We start from the raw sequence: 16,699 nt of genomic DNA on the forward strand, positions 1-16,699 counted from the left end.
ACGAAGAAGGAGTGAGATGGGAGGGACAGAGGGGGGTATCAAAAAGGACATTAGTCAGAATGTGGGGGAGGCGAAGACAGACACAAGAGTGAGACGTGATCAGAGCCACGGAGAAAAGAGGGAGGGAGTAAGGGAGGGAGGGAGGGAGGGAGGGGAAATGGTGTAGTGGAATTACGTAAAGAAGCAAGAAAAAATAAGGCTACCTACACCACACAAACATAGTGACAGATTGTTTGTGAGGAATGAGTCACAATTCAAACTGTGAGATGCTCATAAAAAATATAAAAAAGAGAAGTAAGAGTTCACGTCGACAGTGAAGCCATTTTGAAAAACTCCACACAGCAAGATAGTTTCATACCGAAGACACAAAGTGACCTGCTTTACCTTTTCATAGCAGCTGATGAAAAAATAATAAGTAACTATTTTAATAATCACTTTATCATCATTTGACAAATCTTAAACAAACCAAAAATTCTTCTCAAATGTGAATATTTGGCTGGTTTTCAAACAATATAAAAGTCACCTCATACTTTTTATAGACAAACTATTAATTGAGAGAATACTCTGCAGCCCTTTTTCACTTTCTTGCCGAGCGTTAGAGGACAATATTGATGCCACGCTTTAACTTGTCCTTTCAACACGGAGCTACAGCCAGAAGTCGATTAGCTTACCGAAGGACAATTTCTGTTTCTTGGCCGCGAGCAGTGAGCCATGAAATAGTCCCCTCGCACAATCCCCCGTAACACCACAACGTGTTCACCTTTTTGTTTGGAATAAAATCAAGAAAGAGATACCGTAGTTTAATTAATGCGTTTAGAGGTGCTGGTAGGTGTACTGTTTCTAACCTTCTGGCAGATCTAAGCTAGCTGTTGTTAATCTTTGTGCTAAGCTAACCTGTAGCTTTCTCTAGATTCTTATTTATTTATTTATTTATTTAGTGGTATACGGATCTTTTCACCTAACTCTTGGCAAGAAAGCGAAAATGCCAAATGTTGAACTATTCCTTTAAATATCTGGAAAAAGCAAAGTCGTTATTACAAAAAACACAATAACGTAATACAAGCAGAGACATTCAGTAGGATAGTTAAAGTTAATAAAGCTTCTCACGGTGTATATGTGAACTCAACACTATTTACAAAAAATATTATGTTTTGTATGTTAGGCATAATATTGACCATTTTAGTTTTTAGTGATTTTATCCAGAAACAATATCCTGTTTTGTCAGAATAATCTACGAGTATCTTTGGAACTAATATCTACGAAATAAATAATTCCTATAAAAACTGTAGACAGCATGTTCACCATGACGCTGTGTCTGGAGAGACTTTAAATGTTTAAATAAATAAATGAGTAGGCAGGAATCTCAAATCAAAACTGTCTTTATGTTTAGATCCCAAAACATAAGTGCATATCGTTCTCTTGAGCCAATGTGCTGTATATCTATCAGCTGTCACATGACCCACACTGGGTCATGTGATTAAAAAAACAGCAACACACGTTGACCTCTTTAAGTTCAAACCAATAGAAGAGCAGGTAGGACATTCACCATAGTTGGTGCTGGGAGCTGAGTACTTGGTGTTGGACTTGCGGATGATGTTCTCCTGTATCTGGTGCCACTCGTTCTCGTTGTTACACCTGGAGAGAAAAGACAGTTGGGGCGGGGCTGTTAACAACGCACCCATTAGTGCGCCCAGATGGAGGGATCGGAATTGAGTGCAGGGGGACTACACGAACAGCATGTGTCCCAGAGCCGATTTCCTCCTGGAGAAAAGGTAGCAGCAGGGGGAGGCGCTATCAAGCAGCACATTAGCCCAAATGCACAGCTCACTAAGCAAACCTGACAGCCAGCTCTCTACCAGCCTTTTTCATTACTGTGGGCCCGAAGGCCCCTGGGATGGCATGGGGAAATGCACAGACTGGAGCGTTATAGGAGCCGACAGTTTGGAGGCAGCTCGGTACTGAATCACTGCTTCTTCTTCTTTCTTTTTTTTTTAAAGGGAAGAGCTCTTCGCCTCAGCAGAGGAATCCAATAAAAACGACAGCTTTCTATTCTGGAAATCTTTATTTCACACCGAGCTGTAAAGTTATCCTGAAAACACACACACACACACACACACACACACACACACACACACACACACAGGATGGCCAAGTGTGTGAGTGACCTCCGACCCGGAGAGGACGCTGAGGAGGACAGCAGAGACACAAGGAGACGTTCTAGCTGTTGACTGACAAGAGAATATGCTGAGCTCGGTGTTCCTTTGTTTTCTCTTCTTCGTCCTCCAACTTTTGCTCCATTATCTAAGTGTCATATCTCCTTCTCTCTCTCTCCCTCTCTCCCTCTCTGTCTCTCTCTCATTCTCTCTCTCTCTCCATCTCTGTCTGTCTGTCTCTCTCTCTCTCTCTCTCTCTCTCTCCCTCCCTCTCACTCTCTCCCTCTCTGTGTCTCTCTCCCTCTCTGTATCGCTCCCTCTCTCTCTCTCCCTCTCTGTCTCTCTTTTTCTCTCACTCCCTCTCTCTCTCCCTCTCTCCTTCTCTCTCTCCCTCTGTCTCTCTCTCTCTCTCTCACTCCCTCCCTCTCCCTCTCTCTCTCTCTCTCTCTCTCTCTCTCTCTCTCTCTCTCTCTCTCTCCCTCTCTCTATCTCTCTCCCTCTCTCTCTCTTCCCCTTCTCCTTCTCCGTGTCTCCCTCCTTCTCTGGGTTGGCCGGCGTACAGGAGTGTCTCTCTATGGCGAGGCCTAACAGAAGCAGCCAGATTCACAACACGCCCATCTCAGGCCCGGGGTGAGCGGCTATTGATTTTCCAGAGGACACTTCATTATCATTCTGGTCAAAACACACCGGGCATCAACGCTGAAGCGCTAGGTTGTCATGCACGACATTTGCAAGAACATTCCCGCCTCGCTGCTTAGATTCTTTAACTCTCTCCCCAGCTGTGGACGGGGCCATGTTCATGAAGATCTTTTTTTTTTTAAAGGAATTCTCTTTTTCTGCTGCTGTTTTTATAATCAAGGGCTTTGCATGCGTGTACTCACGTGTAAACTTTGAGCACGAAGTCCTTCTCCTCTTTGAGGTCCGTGATGGTGTGGAAAACGTCACTCATGGCAAGAACAGCGCAGCCATAAGGTCGTCTGTACTGCACATGAGGCGGGGCCTTTCTTTGAGTCGTTCAGCAGCATGCGACCTGGACACAAACACAAAAGAGGAAGAGAACATAAGAGATCACACTGAGATGAAGCACTGATGTATACAAAATAAAAAACGCATGACACTGTACTTCATTTACCAGTTCTTATGACATGTGCAACAATGTACAGGTCTCTCTTCAGATCTTTGCTGCTCAGGTCCTAAAGAGAGAAAAAAAAGGTTGATTATTCAATTTAATGTGGCTTTATTGACATGAAAGTAAAAACAAAAAAAAACAATGTTACCAAAGCATCAATATAAAAATGTTAATATGAATATTAACACATTACAAGTGTTATATAATAGTATATATATTGAGTATTACAATTACATTTCAACATGCCTTGAAACGAATACCAAGTCTCCTTCTCTTCGGTGTATTTCTAACTTTGAGAGGTCGTTAAACTCTTTGAAATCCGTGAGTTGAATTTGTCGAAATGAATGTTCCTTGTTTTGTTGCATGTTTTACATTTGAGGAGGAAGTGCGTCTCTGTCTGTCTATTCATGCCTACAAGAGGGAAATATGTTACCGTGAAGAGAGCGCACAGACGATCAACCTTCTCTGGATTCTTTGGTCCTCCGTTTTTGTTCAGCTTCACCATGAACTTCTCGCTGCAAAAAGAACCGAGTTCACAGTTTCAGAGTGTCTGTCAACCACAGAAGGCCGCGGCCAATCTGCCGGTCAGACAGTGTGTGGACATGCTGTGCGTGCTTGCTCTTTACATGCACGCAGTCAGCATTGTGGGATTATTGTTACGGGTGAACTGAGACCCCCCCCACACCATGTACCTGATCTGTTTGGCCTCGCGAGTGTCGTACAGAGAGAAGAAGACGTCCGCATCCTCGCTGATGCTGTTGTATGTGAAGCTCTTCAGATTGATGAAGAGGTGGTGCGACACGGGGACACGGCAACCGTCACCGTGCCGCTGTCTCGTGCTGTCAGCCTGGAAAACGGAGAGGAAAGTGACTAGACGGGTCGGTGCTGCGAGCCAGGCCAAATACCTGCCACTCTGTGTATGGAGACGCTTATTGAACAGATCAATGGGGGTACTGTAAGAGGTGAATAATGCATTGATAAATGCTCTACAGAGTATTTCTTCCTGTCACATGTACGTGCTATTTACAGTAGACTGAGTAGACATGCACAGAACAAGAAGTGATGAATGAATGCTGCTGCAGCTCTGGAGGGTCTGTATTTGTTGTTAGAGGATGTGGAGAGGAGGGCGCTTTCATTCTGTATTCATATGATGTATGACAACTTTAACTAAGCTTTCAGTGATTATGTGCAGCTCAGTCTTCAGGGTCCCTCTACAGATCGCAATATGCGGTACGACTACCATTTAAAAAAAATGTGATCCTTAATTTAGTGCCATATAAATTAGCTTTATTGTTGGACTAATATTGGGTCTATTGTTTAAATGACAAAGATGACAGTTAATTAAATACTTGTTTATTGTTAAATGAAGGAGGAAGCAGTTTTCAGAAATCAAAGTGTTCAAACGACACATTGCTGTTTAACAGGAGGATAATTATATATAATATAATAATATTTTGTCACCCTCAAACAGAGCCACGCTAGCTTTTCTGTGTTTCTAGTCTTTGTGCTAAGCTAACTAACTTCTGGTGGTAGCTTCCTATTTAATGGACAGACAACTATTGTTTAAAGGCATTATATCAATAAATGTGATCTTATTGAAGATCCACTGACTACATGAAATACTAGGAAAGAATATTAAAGAAATACTACATCCCTGAATGGATTCAAAATGCTTGAAACTGGTGTTTTCACACAAATGAAAATCAGAAGACACAACTATCTACAGAGCCCTACAGCAGCATTTGTGAAACATTTTGGGGCACATGTGGTCCCAGGGGGAGTCAACCTTTACACTCAGCGTTGGTGTGAGCTTCTTATGGAGGCGACACCTTGTAGTTTTAATGATCTATCAAAGGCTTTTAACCTACCAGCTAAAGTGCACTTTCAGTTCCCTTGTCTCAAAGTCAGTGGCTTTTCTAATGTGTTTGTGGTTGGAAGCCTGAAATAAGGTCTGTGTTTAACACAAGCTGAAGAGATTTTAACGTTTTCTTCTACGACATAAAATATGTCAGCAAATACCCCTCTGGTGAGTTTTGAAGCTTTTACGTGACATCATCACGCCGACTATTTTGCCTCTCCAGCCTCGTTGTGTACTCACACTGGTGTGACCGTGGTGAACTCCTTTAAAGCCTGACAGTAGCTTTTACTTGTGGGGATTGTATTCGCACTTCAAAAATCTTAAAAGTGGTGTTCATTTGTTAAGCGTATCTTAACGAGTATCATAAACGCTTGTTTTCAACAGAGCTTATTTTCTGTAATAATCTAAAATCAGATGGTAAAGAATCCCCAGTGTTTATTTGTAGAGGGAACCAGTGAGATGCTAACTTCCGGGGTTGGCCTACAAAAACACATCATTTGTAAATCACCAGGCCTATAGGGGATGAGCTCCCTGACTTCATTAGCTCCAGAGTGAACAGAGAGAAATACAGAATGAGAGATGAAGAGACTGGCACAGTATGAAAGGTTCTGAAAAGACGATACCTGGTTTGTGCTTTGCTGACCGCAGTGTCTGCTGGATACATGCTAAAAGAGAGCGAAGTACAAAGCAAAGATGTCAGATCAGTCGGTCCATTCTACACTCTTCCCACACAGCATTGAGCTTATATACCTTGCAGCAGCTTCAGACACACACCACCTGAGCGACGCCTCTGTCGATGCCTCAAAATCTGACAACACTTTCACCTACGTACGCTGCTGAGCGGCTACACTGCTGCTGCAGCGCCGAAAGGGAGCCTATGTGAGGCAAAACGTGAGCGTGTGGGAGAGGACGAAGCCAGTATCGCCCACACACACCTCTCTGCTCAGCAGCCTAAGAAGAACTCCTCTACTCCCCTACCTGAAGAGGAGCCAAGGCCCTTGCACCCTGCCAAAAACAAGCTCACTTTCATGGACAGAGTCAGGAGGCTTTTTGGCACGAAAGAGCCACGCTGTTGTTTCTGGACGGAGCACTCGGTGCACAAACATTCTGCGCGCAAAGCTGAGAATGACTGTGACGGGATAACGGGAGGCTGTGAGGCGTTTTTGAGTGTTTTTGATCAGCATATGGAGCTTCAACTTCTGACCAGAAAGGATCTCCCTCCCAGATAACAGTCTCCAGCAGCATTACATTAGATTTCATAACATCTGTGCTGTAATCGCATATTTCTAAAATTAGATCTGCTTCAGTTATTCTCCTCTCGCCCTGTGTGTGTGTGTGTGTGTGTGTGTGTGTGTGTGTGTGTGTGTGTGTGTGTGTGTGTGCGTGTGCGTGTGTGTGTATACATTTGAAAGTCCCATGTCAATGAAGCCAAAATACATTTGAGGCATTATGTATTTATGGAAATACGTCTCTGGTCTGGTTGGTGGATTACAGCAACCAAGACTAAAATATGTAATTTATTTAAAAATAAAAATAAACAATAAAAAATTGATTTGTATGTATTTTCCCAAAGCCTCAGCCAGGGCTGTAACTGTGCATCATGTCTGCGAGCATCACGTGTGCGCACGAAGAAGGACACGCTCAATATGGCGGTAAGATAAGCAGAAAGAACAGGTCACCACGAGGCAGCTCCAACAGCTGAATCGCTCTCTTGTGAGTCACCTTCTTATGGATGATTTGATAATCGGTACATTCACACATCCCTACACATACAACAACACATTCTTATATGTAAAACCAGGCGATGCAGTAATAAAAAGAAAGCTCATAGTGTGTGAAGACAGCATCGTTTGAGTCAACGCAATAGATATATGTAGTTCATATATGCATGCAGCAGAATTTAATTCCATTTTTATCCGCCATGGAATGCACATTTACTTTATTAATTTATTGTATTCAATAATTCACGAGGTGAGTTTGTACAGCATGCATCGGCTGAAGAATATTCACGCTCAACATACCAGTTTGTGCAGCTCTGATATGCTGATCTGATCTGGATCCACCATCTCAAACTCTTTTCTGGGAACAAGGTCTAAGCCGAGGTGCCTGGAGAAAGAAGGATTAGGAGGTTTAACAAAGAAGACAAAAAAAGACATCCTTTTATACATCGTTTTGTACATTTACTGTACTTAGGTCTAATAATAGTATTAATGTCACATGCTAAAATATTTAATATGTGGAATATTGTGCTTTTACTTTACTACATTTATCAAACAGTTATAGTTACTAGATTGCATATCAAAGGAATAGTTTGACATTTCGGGGAAATGTATTTATTGAGGGTTAGATGAAGTTAGATATATGTTTGTGCTGTAAATAAGAACCGGCCAGCTTAGCTTAGCACAAAGACTGGGAACAGGATGACGCAGCTAACCTGGCTCTGCCTGAAAGTGGCAAAATGTGCCTACCGACACCTCTAAAGCTCACAAATTCACACATTATATGTTGTTTGTTTAATTTGCACAAAAACTTGAGTGTAAAAGTGTCTGTTTGCTGTTTTCCTGGTGGTTTAACGTGCCAGACGATCTCTTGGCTAAGCACAGTAACTTCCTGTCGTCTCCGCTCGTTGCCTGGAAACTGCTCAGGGCCACGATTAAGTGGTCATTTCTCAGATCGTTCAACGTTTGTTTAAAGATTTCACATACAAATCACAGGACTTCTTCTCAATACTGTCAAACATCATGAACTGTTGCAGGTCACCGGGTGACTGTGGATAAGTGGAGAGCAGGGGCCGCCTTTCAATCAAAGGGTCGGCGGTTCGATCCCCGGCTCTGCTAGTTTCATGAGCAAGACACTTAACCCCAAAATGTCTCCCGTAGCTGTGCCTACGGTGTGTAGTTAGATACTGAATTGTAAAAAGCATCTGCTAAATGACTGTAATGTAATAATGTAACCCAACGGTATTTAAAGTCGTTAAATGTAGCTTATTGCAACATTAAAACACTAATATTAATATATGAATGCATCACTTCAATAATTAATGATGTCATGTATATATAATACTAAAAGGGGCCATTCTGCATAATGAGCACATTTGTTATTATCATAATATATTGTTAATTGGTTTAAACCAATGCCTCATGAAATTACTATCATTATTATTAATGTATTAATGTATTAATGTAACGCAGTTTTCCCCCTCGAAAGAAACTTGATGTGCAAAATAATGATCTGTCAGAAGAACGTAACGAGATCCAGTATTGACATTAGAAGTAAATGTAGTGGAGTAAAGATAGAATGTAAAAATACAAATACACAAGAGAAGTGTTTCAACTTAAACGAATGTTCATATGAACTCTATTCTGTATCAGTTCACTCCAGGACTTCTATATTCAAACAGACGGCAGAACCATCACATCCAATACACCTTCAGCGCTGGAGTGAATGTCTCCTCACACCTCTGCTTCATGCTGCTGTATCTCTAACTGTGGAGTTCTATCAGTGCTGATGTATCTCTATCTGTAGAGTTCTATCAGTGCTGCTGTATCTCTATCTGTAGAGTTCTATCAGTGCTGATGTATCTCTATCTGTAGAGTTATATCAGTGCTGATGTATCTCTATCTGTAGAGTTCTATCAGTGCTGATGTATCTCTATCTATAGAGTTCTATCAGTGCTGCTGTATCTCTATCTGTGGAGTTCTATCAGTGCTGATGTATCTCTATCTGTAGAGTTCTATCAGTGCTGTTGTATCTCTATCTGTAGAGTTCTATCAGTGCTGATGTATCTCTATCTGTAGAGTTCTATCAGTGCTGATGTATCTCTATCTGTAGAGTTCTATCAGTGCTGTTGTATCTCTATCTGTAGAGTTCTATCAGTGCTGATGTATCTCTATCTGTGGAGTTCTATCAGTGCTGCTGTATCTCTATCTGTAGAGTTATATCAGTGCTGATGTATCTCTATCTGTAGAGTTCTATCAGTGCTGCTGTATCTCTATCTGTAGAGTTCTATCAGTGCTGCTGTATCTCTATCTGTAGAGTTCTAATCAGTGCTGCTGTATCTCTATCTGTAGAGTTCTATCAGTGCTGATGTATCTCTATCTGTGGAGTTCTATCAGTGCTGATGTATCTCTATCTGTAGAGTTCTATCAGTGCTGTTGTATCTCTATCTGTAGAGTTCTATCAGTGCTGCTGTATCTCTATCTGTAGAGTTCCATCAGTGCTGATGTATCTCTATCTGTAGAGTTCTATCAGTGCTGCTGTATCTCTATCTGTAGAGTTCTATCAGTGCTGCTGTGATCTCTTGACCATGAAATTAGATCACTACAGCTCTCAGGTCAGTGTGCACTACAGAGCTTCAACATGCATGGTGAACAAAATACAGTGAATGTACAGACTCTACTTATGAGGGGTTTTACATTAATACATATAGTTCAAGTACATTTCTGTGTTCCTTTATGTGCAATGAATATTACACTAAACTGACAGACGGCCCCTCCTCAGCCTCATCTTTATCTCTGTTATGGATGCCAGTCACAGCTCAGTTGGAGGGAGTGAACAGTTAGAATATGACTTTACAGTTCCTCCAGGGAGGATGTGCGTTGACTTTAAGCTGCTTGAGATTCACTCATCTGCTAAATGACCATAAAATGACATCATAGAGGATGCTATTTCGCACCCACTCATCCAGTGTTGTAGATCTCTCCAGTGCCAAAGGAACATTGTATTCTTTGGGAGCCAATCTGGACGCAATGCACTCAGTGCAAGGGTAACTCACTCATTGCCCCAGTCAAGCCGCACGGTGATGTGCCGCTTGATCTCACGGGTCTGGTCCTGGGCGAGGTGACCCTGGATCAGCTGCCGACGCAGGTCGATGAGCTCGTTCATCACATGACGCAACTTATGGAACAGATCCACCTTGTGTTTCTATTGAAGCAGCCAAAAAAAAGACTTTAGTTAGGACATGTGATCTCCTTCTTCTGCAGCATCTTTGTAACTATCAATGAAATTCAAATCCAGAACGTACTTGATTTAATCTGTTGTTAATGTAAAGTAAAACTATTACTACAAAGCTGGACAGTGAGAAGAGTCTGTCAGCAGGTGGTTCTCTGACATCAGACTCAGGTGACGTATTTTACATTTAGTTAAAGTAGAATCAAGACAGAAATCACATTCCACTCCTCCCAGCCTGAGCAGGATAACTATGTGTTGCTACAGAGATTTAAAAGCCCACCGGTTTTGTTAATGAAACCAAAAATAAAAAAAATAATTCCCCCTGCAAGCCCGCTTTGACCTCCTCACGGTAATGAATTTTATCACCATTTCTCATAAACCAAGGACGACACTTTTAATTCAGGCATTTTCTGTTCTCCCTAATGGCATGACAAGTCCACATTACCGCCCAGGTTTGTTTACATAAATGCAAAAGATTAAGTGGCACCACAATGCCGATGTAAATTTAATGAGGATAAACACTGCATGTTCTCAAAGGCTGCTGGAAAACAAAGGTTTTTGTCAGGGTTGATGAGGCCTTTCGGGTGTCTATTCTGCGGGGCTAATTACCTACATTATAACAGATACACAGTTATGCTTAGGCCATTGCTCCCTGAAGTAATAACATGAATTGTAATTGGCAACAATAAGGTGAAATGTATCAACATCCAGCCAATGCTACATTCCATTATTATGGAGGCAACTGTGGCAACACGGCCCATATCACACAGTGGGTGAGCACCAAAAACGAGCACCGTCAAATCAGCGCTTCACATTAGTCGAGCTTCAGAGGAAGTTACATCACCACACCAATGCCTCGGGCTCCTCAGTTGCTCAGAGCATGAGCAGTCCTCAGTGAGAGGTTATGTAAAAACTCGCTGCCAGCTCTGCAACGGATCCACTCAGCTCCCGACTCAAAACCCTACCAACCACTGCTGCCTGCCCCTCGACACGTAGCAGGATTAAGGATGCTTTAGGATCCCAGTAATCACTTTTGCCCGGCGAGTAAAGGCGGACTGAAGGTGGCGAGCTGAGCCGGATCTTAAGATGATGCAGAAGCTATGAGAGGCATGGCTTAAATCAATCAGGGACTGAATGACACAGCATGAAATTGCATACGACAGGTCTGTAGGCCATTAACTGTGTACAACCACCACTTCTGTTCCTGCATAGATCTAGAATATGAAAATGTAGGGGTGGGGGACTCAGAATGCTACGGGGAGGTGTCTTAAGGAGCTGTCACTTTATGTTTGGGCCGTATCTCTATTCACAATGCTTACTGGTTAGAAGGTGTTGAATTAGGTGCAGGGAGGAGAAACATACTGGAAAAGCTTATTCCACCAAAACCCCCTCAGGAGCATGCAAATGACACAACAATGGATTCAATTTATTTTTGTTTTTTCTCTCCCTTAGAGATCTTGGTAAAGATTCAGCCTCACATTTATTGCTTGGTGTTTTGTCTTAAGATGAGTGAGATGAACTGTTATGTAGTGCTACTGACCACGTAGAGCTGCTTCCACAAGACCCCCCATTCCTGAAGTGTGGAGGTGGTCTCTGTGATAATAGGGTCCTCGAGGGGCACCACAGTCTCGCACAGCCTGCAGCACAAACAAACAAACAGGTACATGAGTGTGAGTAAACACAAGAACACACACACAAATATCAGCACTGGATAGTAATGCATTACTTTGTACCGCATAACAGCAAGTAGCAGTAGTGAGTAGTGTGAGGGATTAAAATGAGAAATTCAGTAATTACATCACAGTTGCTAATCCCAGGAGCAAGGGGAACACTGCAGCACATACAAAACCCTAAAAGATTTAACAACCCGTTCATTCGACAAAGACGGCCACTTTGTATCTGACAGAGCTGAAGTGAGCCGTGCACACGGACGTGATGCTTGTGCCTCAGTATTAGACGTCGAGGATGTGATGAAGCGGCGGGATTGGACGGCCTGAACGGTCTGCGCTCAGTAAAAAACACCTTGGTGTCCTTTGTGACAACACTCAAAGGGAAACATTAAAGCAAAAGTTAGATCTCTTGAGAGACGTTGTGCTCTGGCCTGTGCTGCAAAGACTTCATAACGTCTGAGCTCCTTGTTTTTGCGACAATGGAAGCGTCTCCATCCATTACACAATGAGTCAGGGCGATGCTTTGGGAGAACCATAGATATGCAGTAGGTGTGTCACCTCATTAACTCCATGAGACAGCAAAGCACATTTTCCAAAGTGCAACTCCCGGAGCGCAGAAGTATAATAATGTCAATTTCCAAGTCTGCACTTTTAATTGTTTGAGTGCAATCGAGAGTCCTCCTGCTATGTGATAGCTCAACTGGAGGGTGGTGACATAACAGCAAAACTCCCAACCCACACTGAGCCACAGCTCTCAGTCTGAGAGTTAACATCATGAGCTCCGGCTGATGAAGAGCTCTGCTGACGGGTTTTGTCTTCGCCTTTATTCTGGCCTCTACAGCCATGGACGGCTATTGTGACGGGAACTGTAGATGACCGCCACTGTGTGCACGTGTGTGTGTGTTTTAGAGAGAGAGTGTGTGTGTGTGTGTGTGTGTGTGTGTGTGTGTGTGAGTGTGTGTTTTAGAGAGAGTGTGTGTGTGTGTGTGTGTGTGTGTGTGTGTGTGTGTGTGTGTGTGAGTGTGTGTTTTAGAGAGAGTGTGTGTGTGTGTGTGTGTGTGTGTGTGTGTGTGTGTGTGTGTGTGTGTGTGTGTGTGTGTGTGCGTGCATGTCAGCAGCTGTCCGGTGGTAATTGTCTTGAAGATTGGATCGTCACAGATCGTCATGCTCTGACATTTGATGAATCTGTATCAGACTGCCTGTGAGATGAGTGAAGCAGAGCTCCTGACCAGTAAAGAATAAACTAAATGGTTTCATCATCATTGCTCATCTCACCCTTCAATATGTCTCAATAAAGCCAGCCACGGATCTGTAAAGAGAAACCACTGCTGATGTTGTTGCGTATGCAATAAATTCAACTCGCTTGCTTGCTGTGTTTACTTAATAATACATCCAGATAATGGAACGTTCCCTGCATATTTGCAAGGTGTTCCTTCACTCTGATCTTAGTGTGACAGAGACTGGTTGTAGGTGCTTTCACATAGAGACCACACCGGAGGGAAAAACAATTCATCGCTGTCCATTGACTTTGTTTAGTGTGAAGGTGCCTCCTTATCACTTTCGTCTGCATGCAAACAACAGAAAAATGTCTCAAAGCTGCTGTGTAGTGGGATTCACTACCAACAGGGTAAAGAACCCAGAACTAAGTTTTTATAAAACCCAAAAACTGAGGAAACGGGCAATAAGACGTGAGGAATCAGCAGGAAGAACGGGGAAGCTGTGGGATCCTGACACTCTAATGCCTAATGTTACGTGTGTCAGTTCTATACAGCATATCTGGGCACGGATGGATAATTATTTGCTAGTCTGGCAAACTTTTTAGTTTTATCATTGTATGTTGGATATATATTAAATCTCATTAAATCGCTTCACATTGTCTTCGTGTTCAGGCTGGTTTAGTGGATTCGGAGCTCATCGTGTTTAAACGTTGTGTGATAGTGATACTCGTTACCAGTTAACATTAGCAGGGTACGTTAGCACATCATTAATTAGCATTAGCACTTCAATGGTGCTACTGAGGGTATACTGAATGCATGTTAATGACTTAACAGTGAATAGAGTCCTAGCCAGCTTCACAGGAACAGTGTTGTTCCTACATTTCATTGTCTTCTGTCTGGAGGTCCAGGTGATGTGATGGTTCACGTTTAGCTTTAGCTTCTATCTTTATCTTTAAAACATGTTTTCAACATGGATATTTCCTTCAAACACATATTGTAGACCCTTCGGTCTCCTTCTCTCTGAAATCACTTTTTTCGTTTATTTCTTCAGTTAGTGACAGTGTGGGCTCCATGGTAACGAGGCTCTGACAGCTTGACGGAGGGGCAGCGGGAGGGGCGGGGCTTATCCAAGGGTCAATTATGATGCTGTGCAATCTCAAATAAGAACACTTCATCATACAACTTACCCTCTGTTGGTCACTGTGGATTTCTTCAAGTGGACATAGCTGACTGGGAAAATCCCCTGTGGACAGAGAGGAAGCAGCAGAGACGTTACTGAGCAGGACAGGATCTCGTTCTTTACTCTCCCGCTACATGTAACCAACATGTTCAGTATTGTGTTTGTGTTAGTAGGTAGAAAAAAAACCTTGACTGTCTTGAGTGGAGAATATACAGTTCTGCTGGCGACACATTATGTGCTGAAGAAAATGCAAGATCACGCTTCCTTTATACGTGTTTTGACAATGTCGGCTTTGCTGTGTGCTGACATTTTGCAGGAGGCCTTTTGCAGGAGGCCTTTTGTGGCTTGGCTTAGCAGGGGGAAGGCCACGAGAGGCCGCGTGGCGCCAACTGCCACCCTTGCAGTTCATCTTTCTCATTCTAATCTGCCAGATGTGGAGAATTGGCCACAGTGAGCACAACTAATTCCTCTCAGCACCGAGAGAGTACGGGGGCGACTGAATGTGGGCAGCAGAGTACATAACAAAATGGAGGGGTGTTAGTGAGAACTGTAAATAGCTGATGAGAGTAGAGAAGGACAGCATGTAGCCACTAACACCTACATTTACCAGGACTGGACAGCTTTTGTGCTTTCTTTGAAAACGTTACAGCAGCATCACATAACACTCAAGGTTTTTTTGACATTTCAGTTTAAAGCAGAGCGGACCTACGAAATAGAAAAAGATTACCTGCTCTCATGTTTCTAATAATACGTCTGCTATTCGTGTTTCTGACGATACTACTGTTTGCCGACATGGATATGCAAACCTTCCAACACGATTTAATGACTCTCCAGCTCCGCTACAGGTTATCAGGAACGGAGTCTCTCATAAACAGTCTTTACTGAACAATCAATCCCATGGGAAGCAGATTTGTCAGTCGTATATAATAACCACTTACTGCAGTGCAGAGTATTGATCTCTGTCAGCGGTGATGGTGTTGTATAATTCGGAGTTCTGCACCTACGGTCTCTCTTCTTACTGAGCCAGATTCATCAAAATGATGCTGCATGCACAGACGGTTAAGTGAGAGGTTTGGATTCAATGTCTCCATCCTTCCCTCCACCTTAACTTCCTTTCTGCCTAGATCAAAGATGTACGAGTGTGTGCTGCATCTCGCCTGCAGAAGTCACTGAAGAAAACGTTTTATTTAATGTTACGGATTAGAACTAAATTGTAATTTTAATGTATCTTTTTTTAAATAGCATTTTTGGTAAAAAATTACTGATTTTCAGATCTCTAAGTGCACCATCTGCTGGCTGAAAGAAAAACAAAGACTTCCTCACATTGGTGAAACAACACCATGATGCTCTGCATAATAAAAGAAATGATAGAGCCGGTGTGCATGTGATTCAATGCACATACTTTTTAATTTGATCTTTTTCTTATTATTGTATTTGCTGTGTAATTTTTATTTATTTATTATTTTTGTGAATAACATCTTGAGGTTGGCACATTAACACACTACATGTTGTGCTTTAAACTTGGTTAAAACAGTATTTTTATGAAAGCACATCTGGAAATACAGGTCAGGAGATTTCTATTTGTGTCAAATCAAAGCTCTATTCAATGAGTTAATCAGTCGCTAAGCTCTGTGTTGTCTAGACGGAGTTATTTCTGGGATGCACACATCTCACATCACATCATCATTCACAAATATGTGAATATGAGTACGTCTCTGATCAAACCTGCTACAAGGAAACCACTGGCTCTCCATGTGTTCAATAACATCTTAGTTTACCTCCATTAATACTGGGTCTGTTGCATTATTAAATACAGTAGAGGTTTTATTTACAAAGCAAATAGTAAATATTGTGTAGACACAATGTCAAACCACAATGTGTTATAATTACCTTGATAGAAGGCTTCTTGGTGGAGAAGCCTCTGTACCAACCTAAAAGAAGGGCAGAGCCACATCAGAACACCTCACAATGGAAAGTATTAAGGTACAATGGAAAGTATTAAGGTACAATGGAAAGTATGAAGGTACAATGGAAAGTATTAAGGTACAATGGAAAGTATTAAGGTACACAACGCAGTACTGATCACGGTATAAGAGACGTGCACCAGCCTTGTTTTTTTTACCATATTAAATCCAATTGTAACAGTTACTTTAAATGTCAGTGTGTATGCCGGTCTCTGGTGTTAAAACATTGCCTTTAACACAATAGCTATAATATATATATATATATATATATATATATATATATATATATATATATATATATATATATATATATATATATATATATATAAAACCTGGTTTTAAAATGTATATATTCCACTCATGTTGACAGCGCTAGCTTGGACTAGCCTAGCCTAGCTTAGCGGTGCTGCTGCCGATGGTCGTTTGTCAATTTGAAATCCAAACAACAGCCTCAACAAAACGATATAAACATGATTTAAACATGATTTAAACATGGCTACCTGTCCTTTAGAGGATGCGGTGGACACGTCTCAGTGTGTTAGCTTCATTTGTTGGCCACAAACACACACACACAGATA

At 42.1% G+C, this 16,699-nt stretch overlaps 1 protein-coding gene across 1 annotated transcript in view; it reads right to left on the reverse strand.

Annotated features, from left to right (window-relative positions):
• LOC137887035 (dedicator of cytokinesis protein 3-like) overlaps positions 1 to 11,712 on the reverse strand; it is a 39,293-nt gene extending 27,581 nt beyond the window's left edge. The window contains 10 exon segments of the mRNA XM_068729809.1: positions 1,547 to 1,635; positions 3,035 to 3,150; positions 3,152 to 3,183; positions 3,286 to 3,346; positions 3,716 to 3,797; positions 3,975 to 4,129; positions 5,764 to 5,805; positions 7,162 to 7,246; positions 9,915 to 10,063; positions 11,631 to 11,712. Of these exon segments, the coding sequence (XP_068585910.1) occupies positions 1,547 to 1,635; positions 3,035 to 3,150; positions 3,152 to 3,183; positions 3,286 to 3,346; positions 3,716 to 3,797; positions 3,975 to 4,129; positions 5,764 to 5,805; positions 7,162 to 7,246; positions 9,915 to 10,024 (772 nt within the window). The 5' untranslated portion in view covers positions 10,025 to 10,063; positions 11,631 to 11,712.
• Between the last annotated feature and the right edge of the window lie 4,987 nt (positions 11,713 to 16,699).

Source organism: Cebidichthys violaceus, unplaced genomic scaffold (assembly GCF_023349555.1).
Source record: "Cebidichthys violaceus isolate CVI_PGR_0920_01 unplaced genomic scaffold, fCebVio1.0.p SCAF_47, whole genome shotgun sequence".
Classification (NCBI taxonomy): domain Eukaryota; kingdom Metazoa; phylum Chordata; class Actinopteri; order Perciformes; family Stichaeidae; genus Cebidichthys; species Cebidichthys violaceus.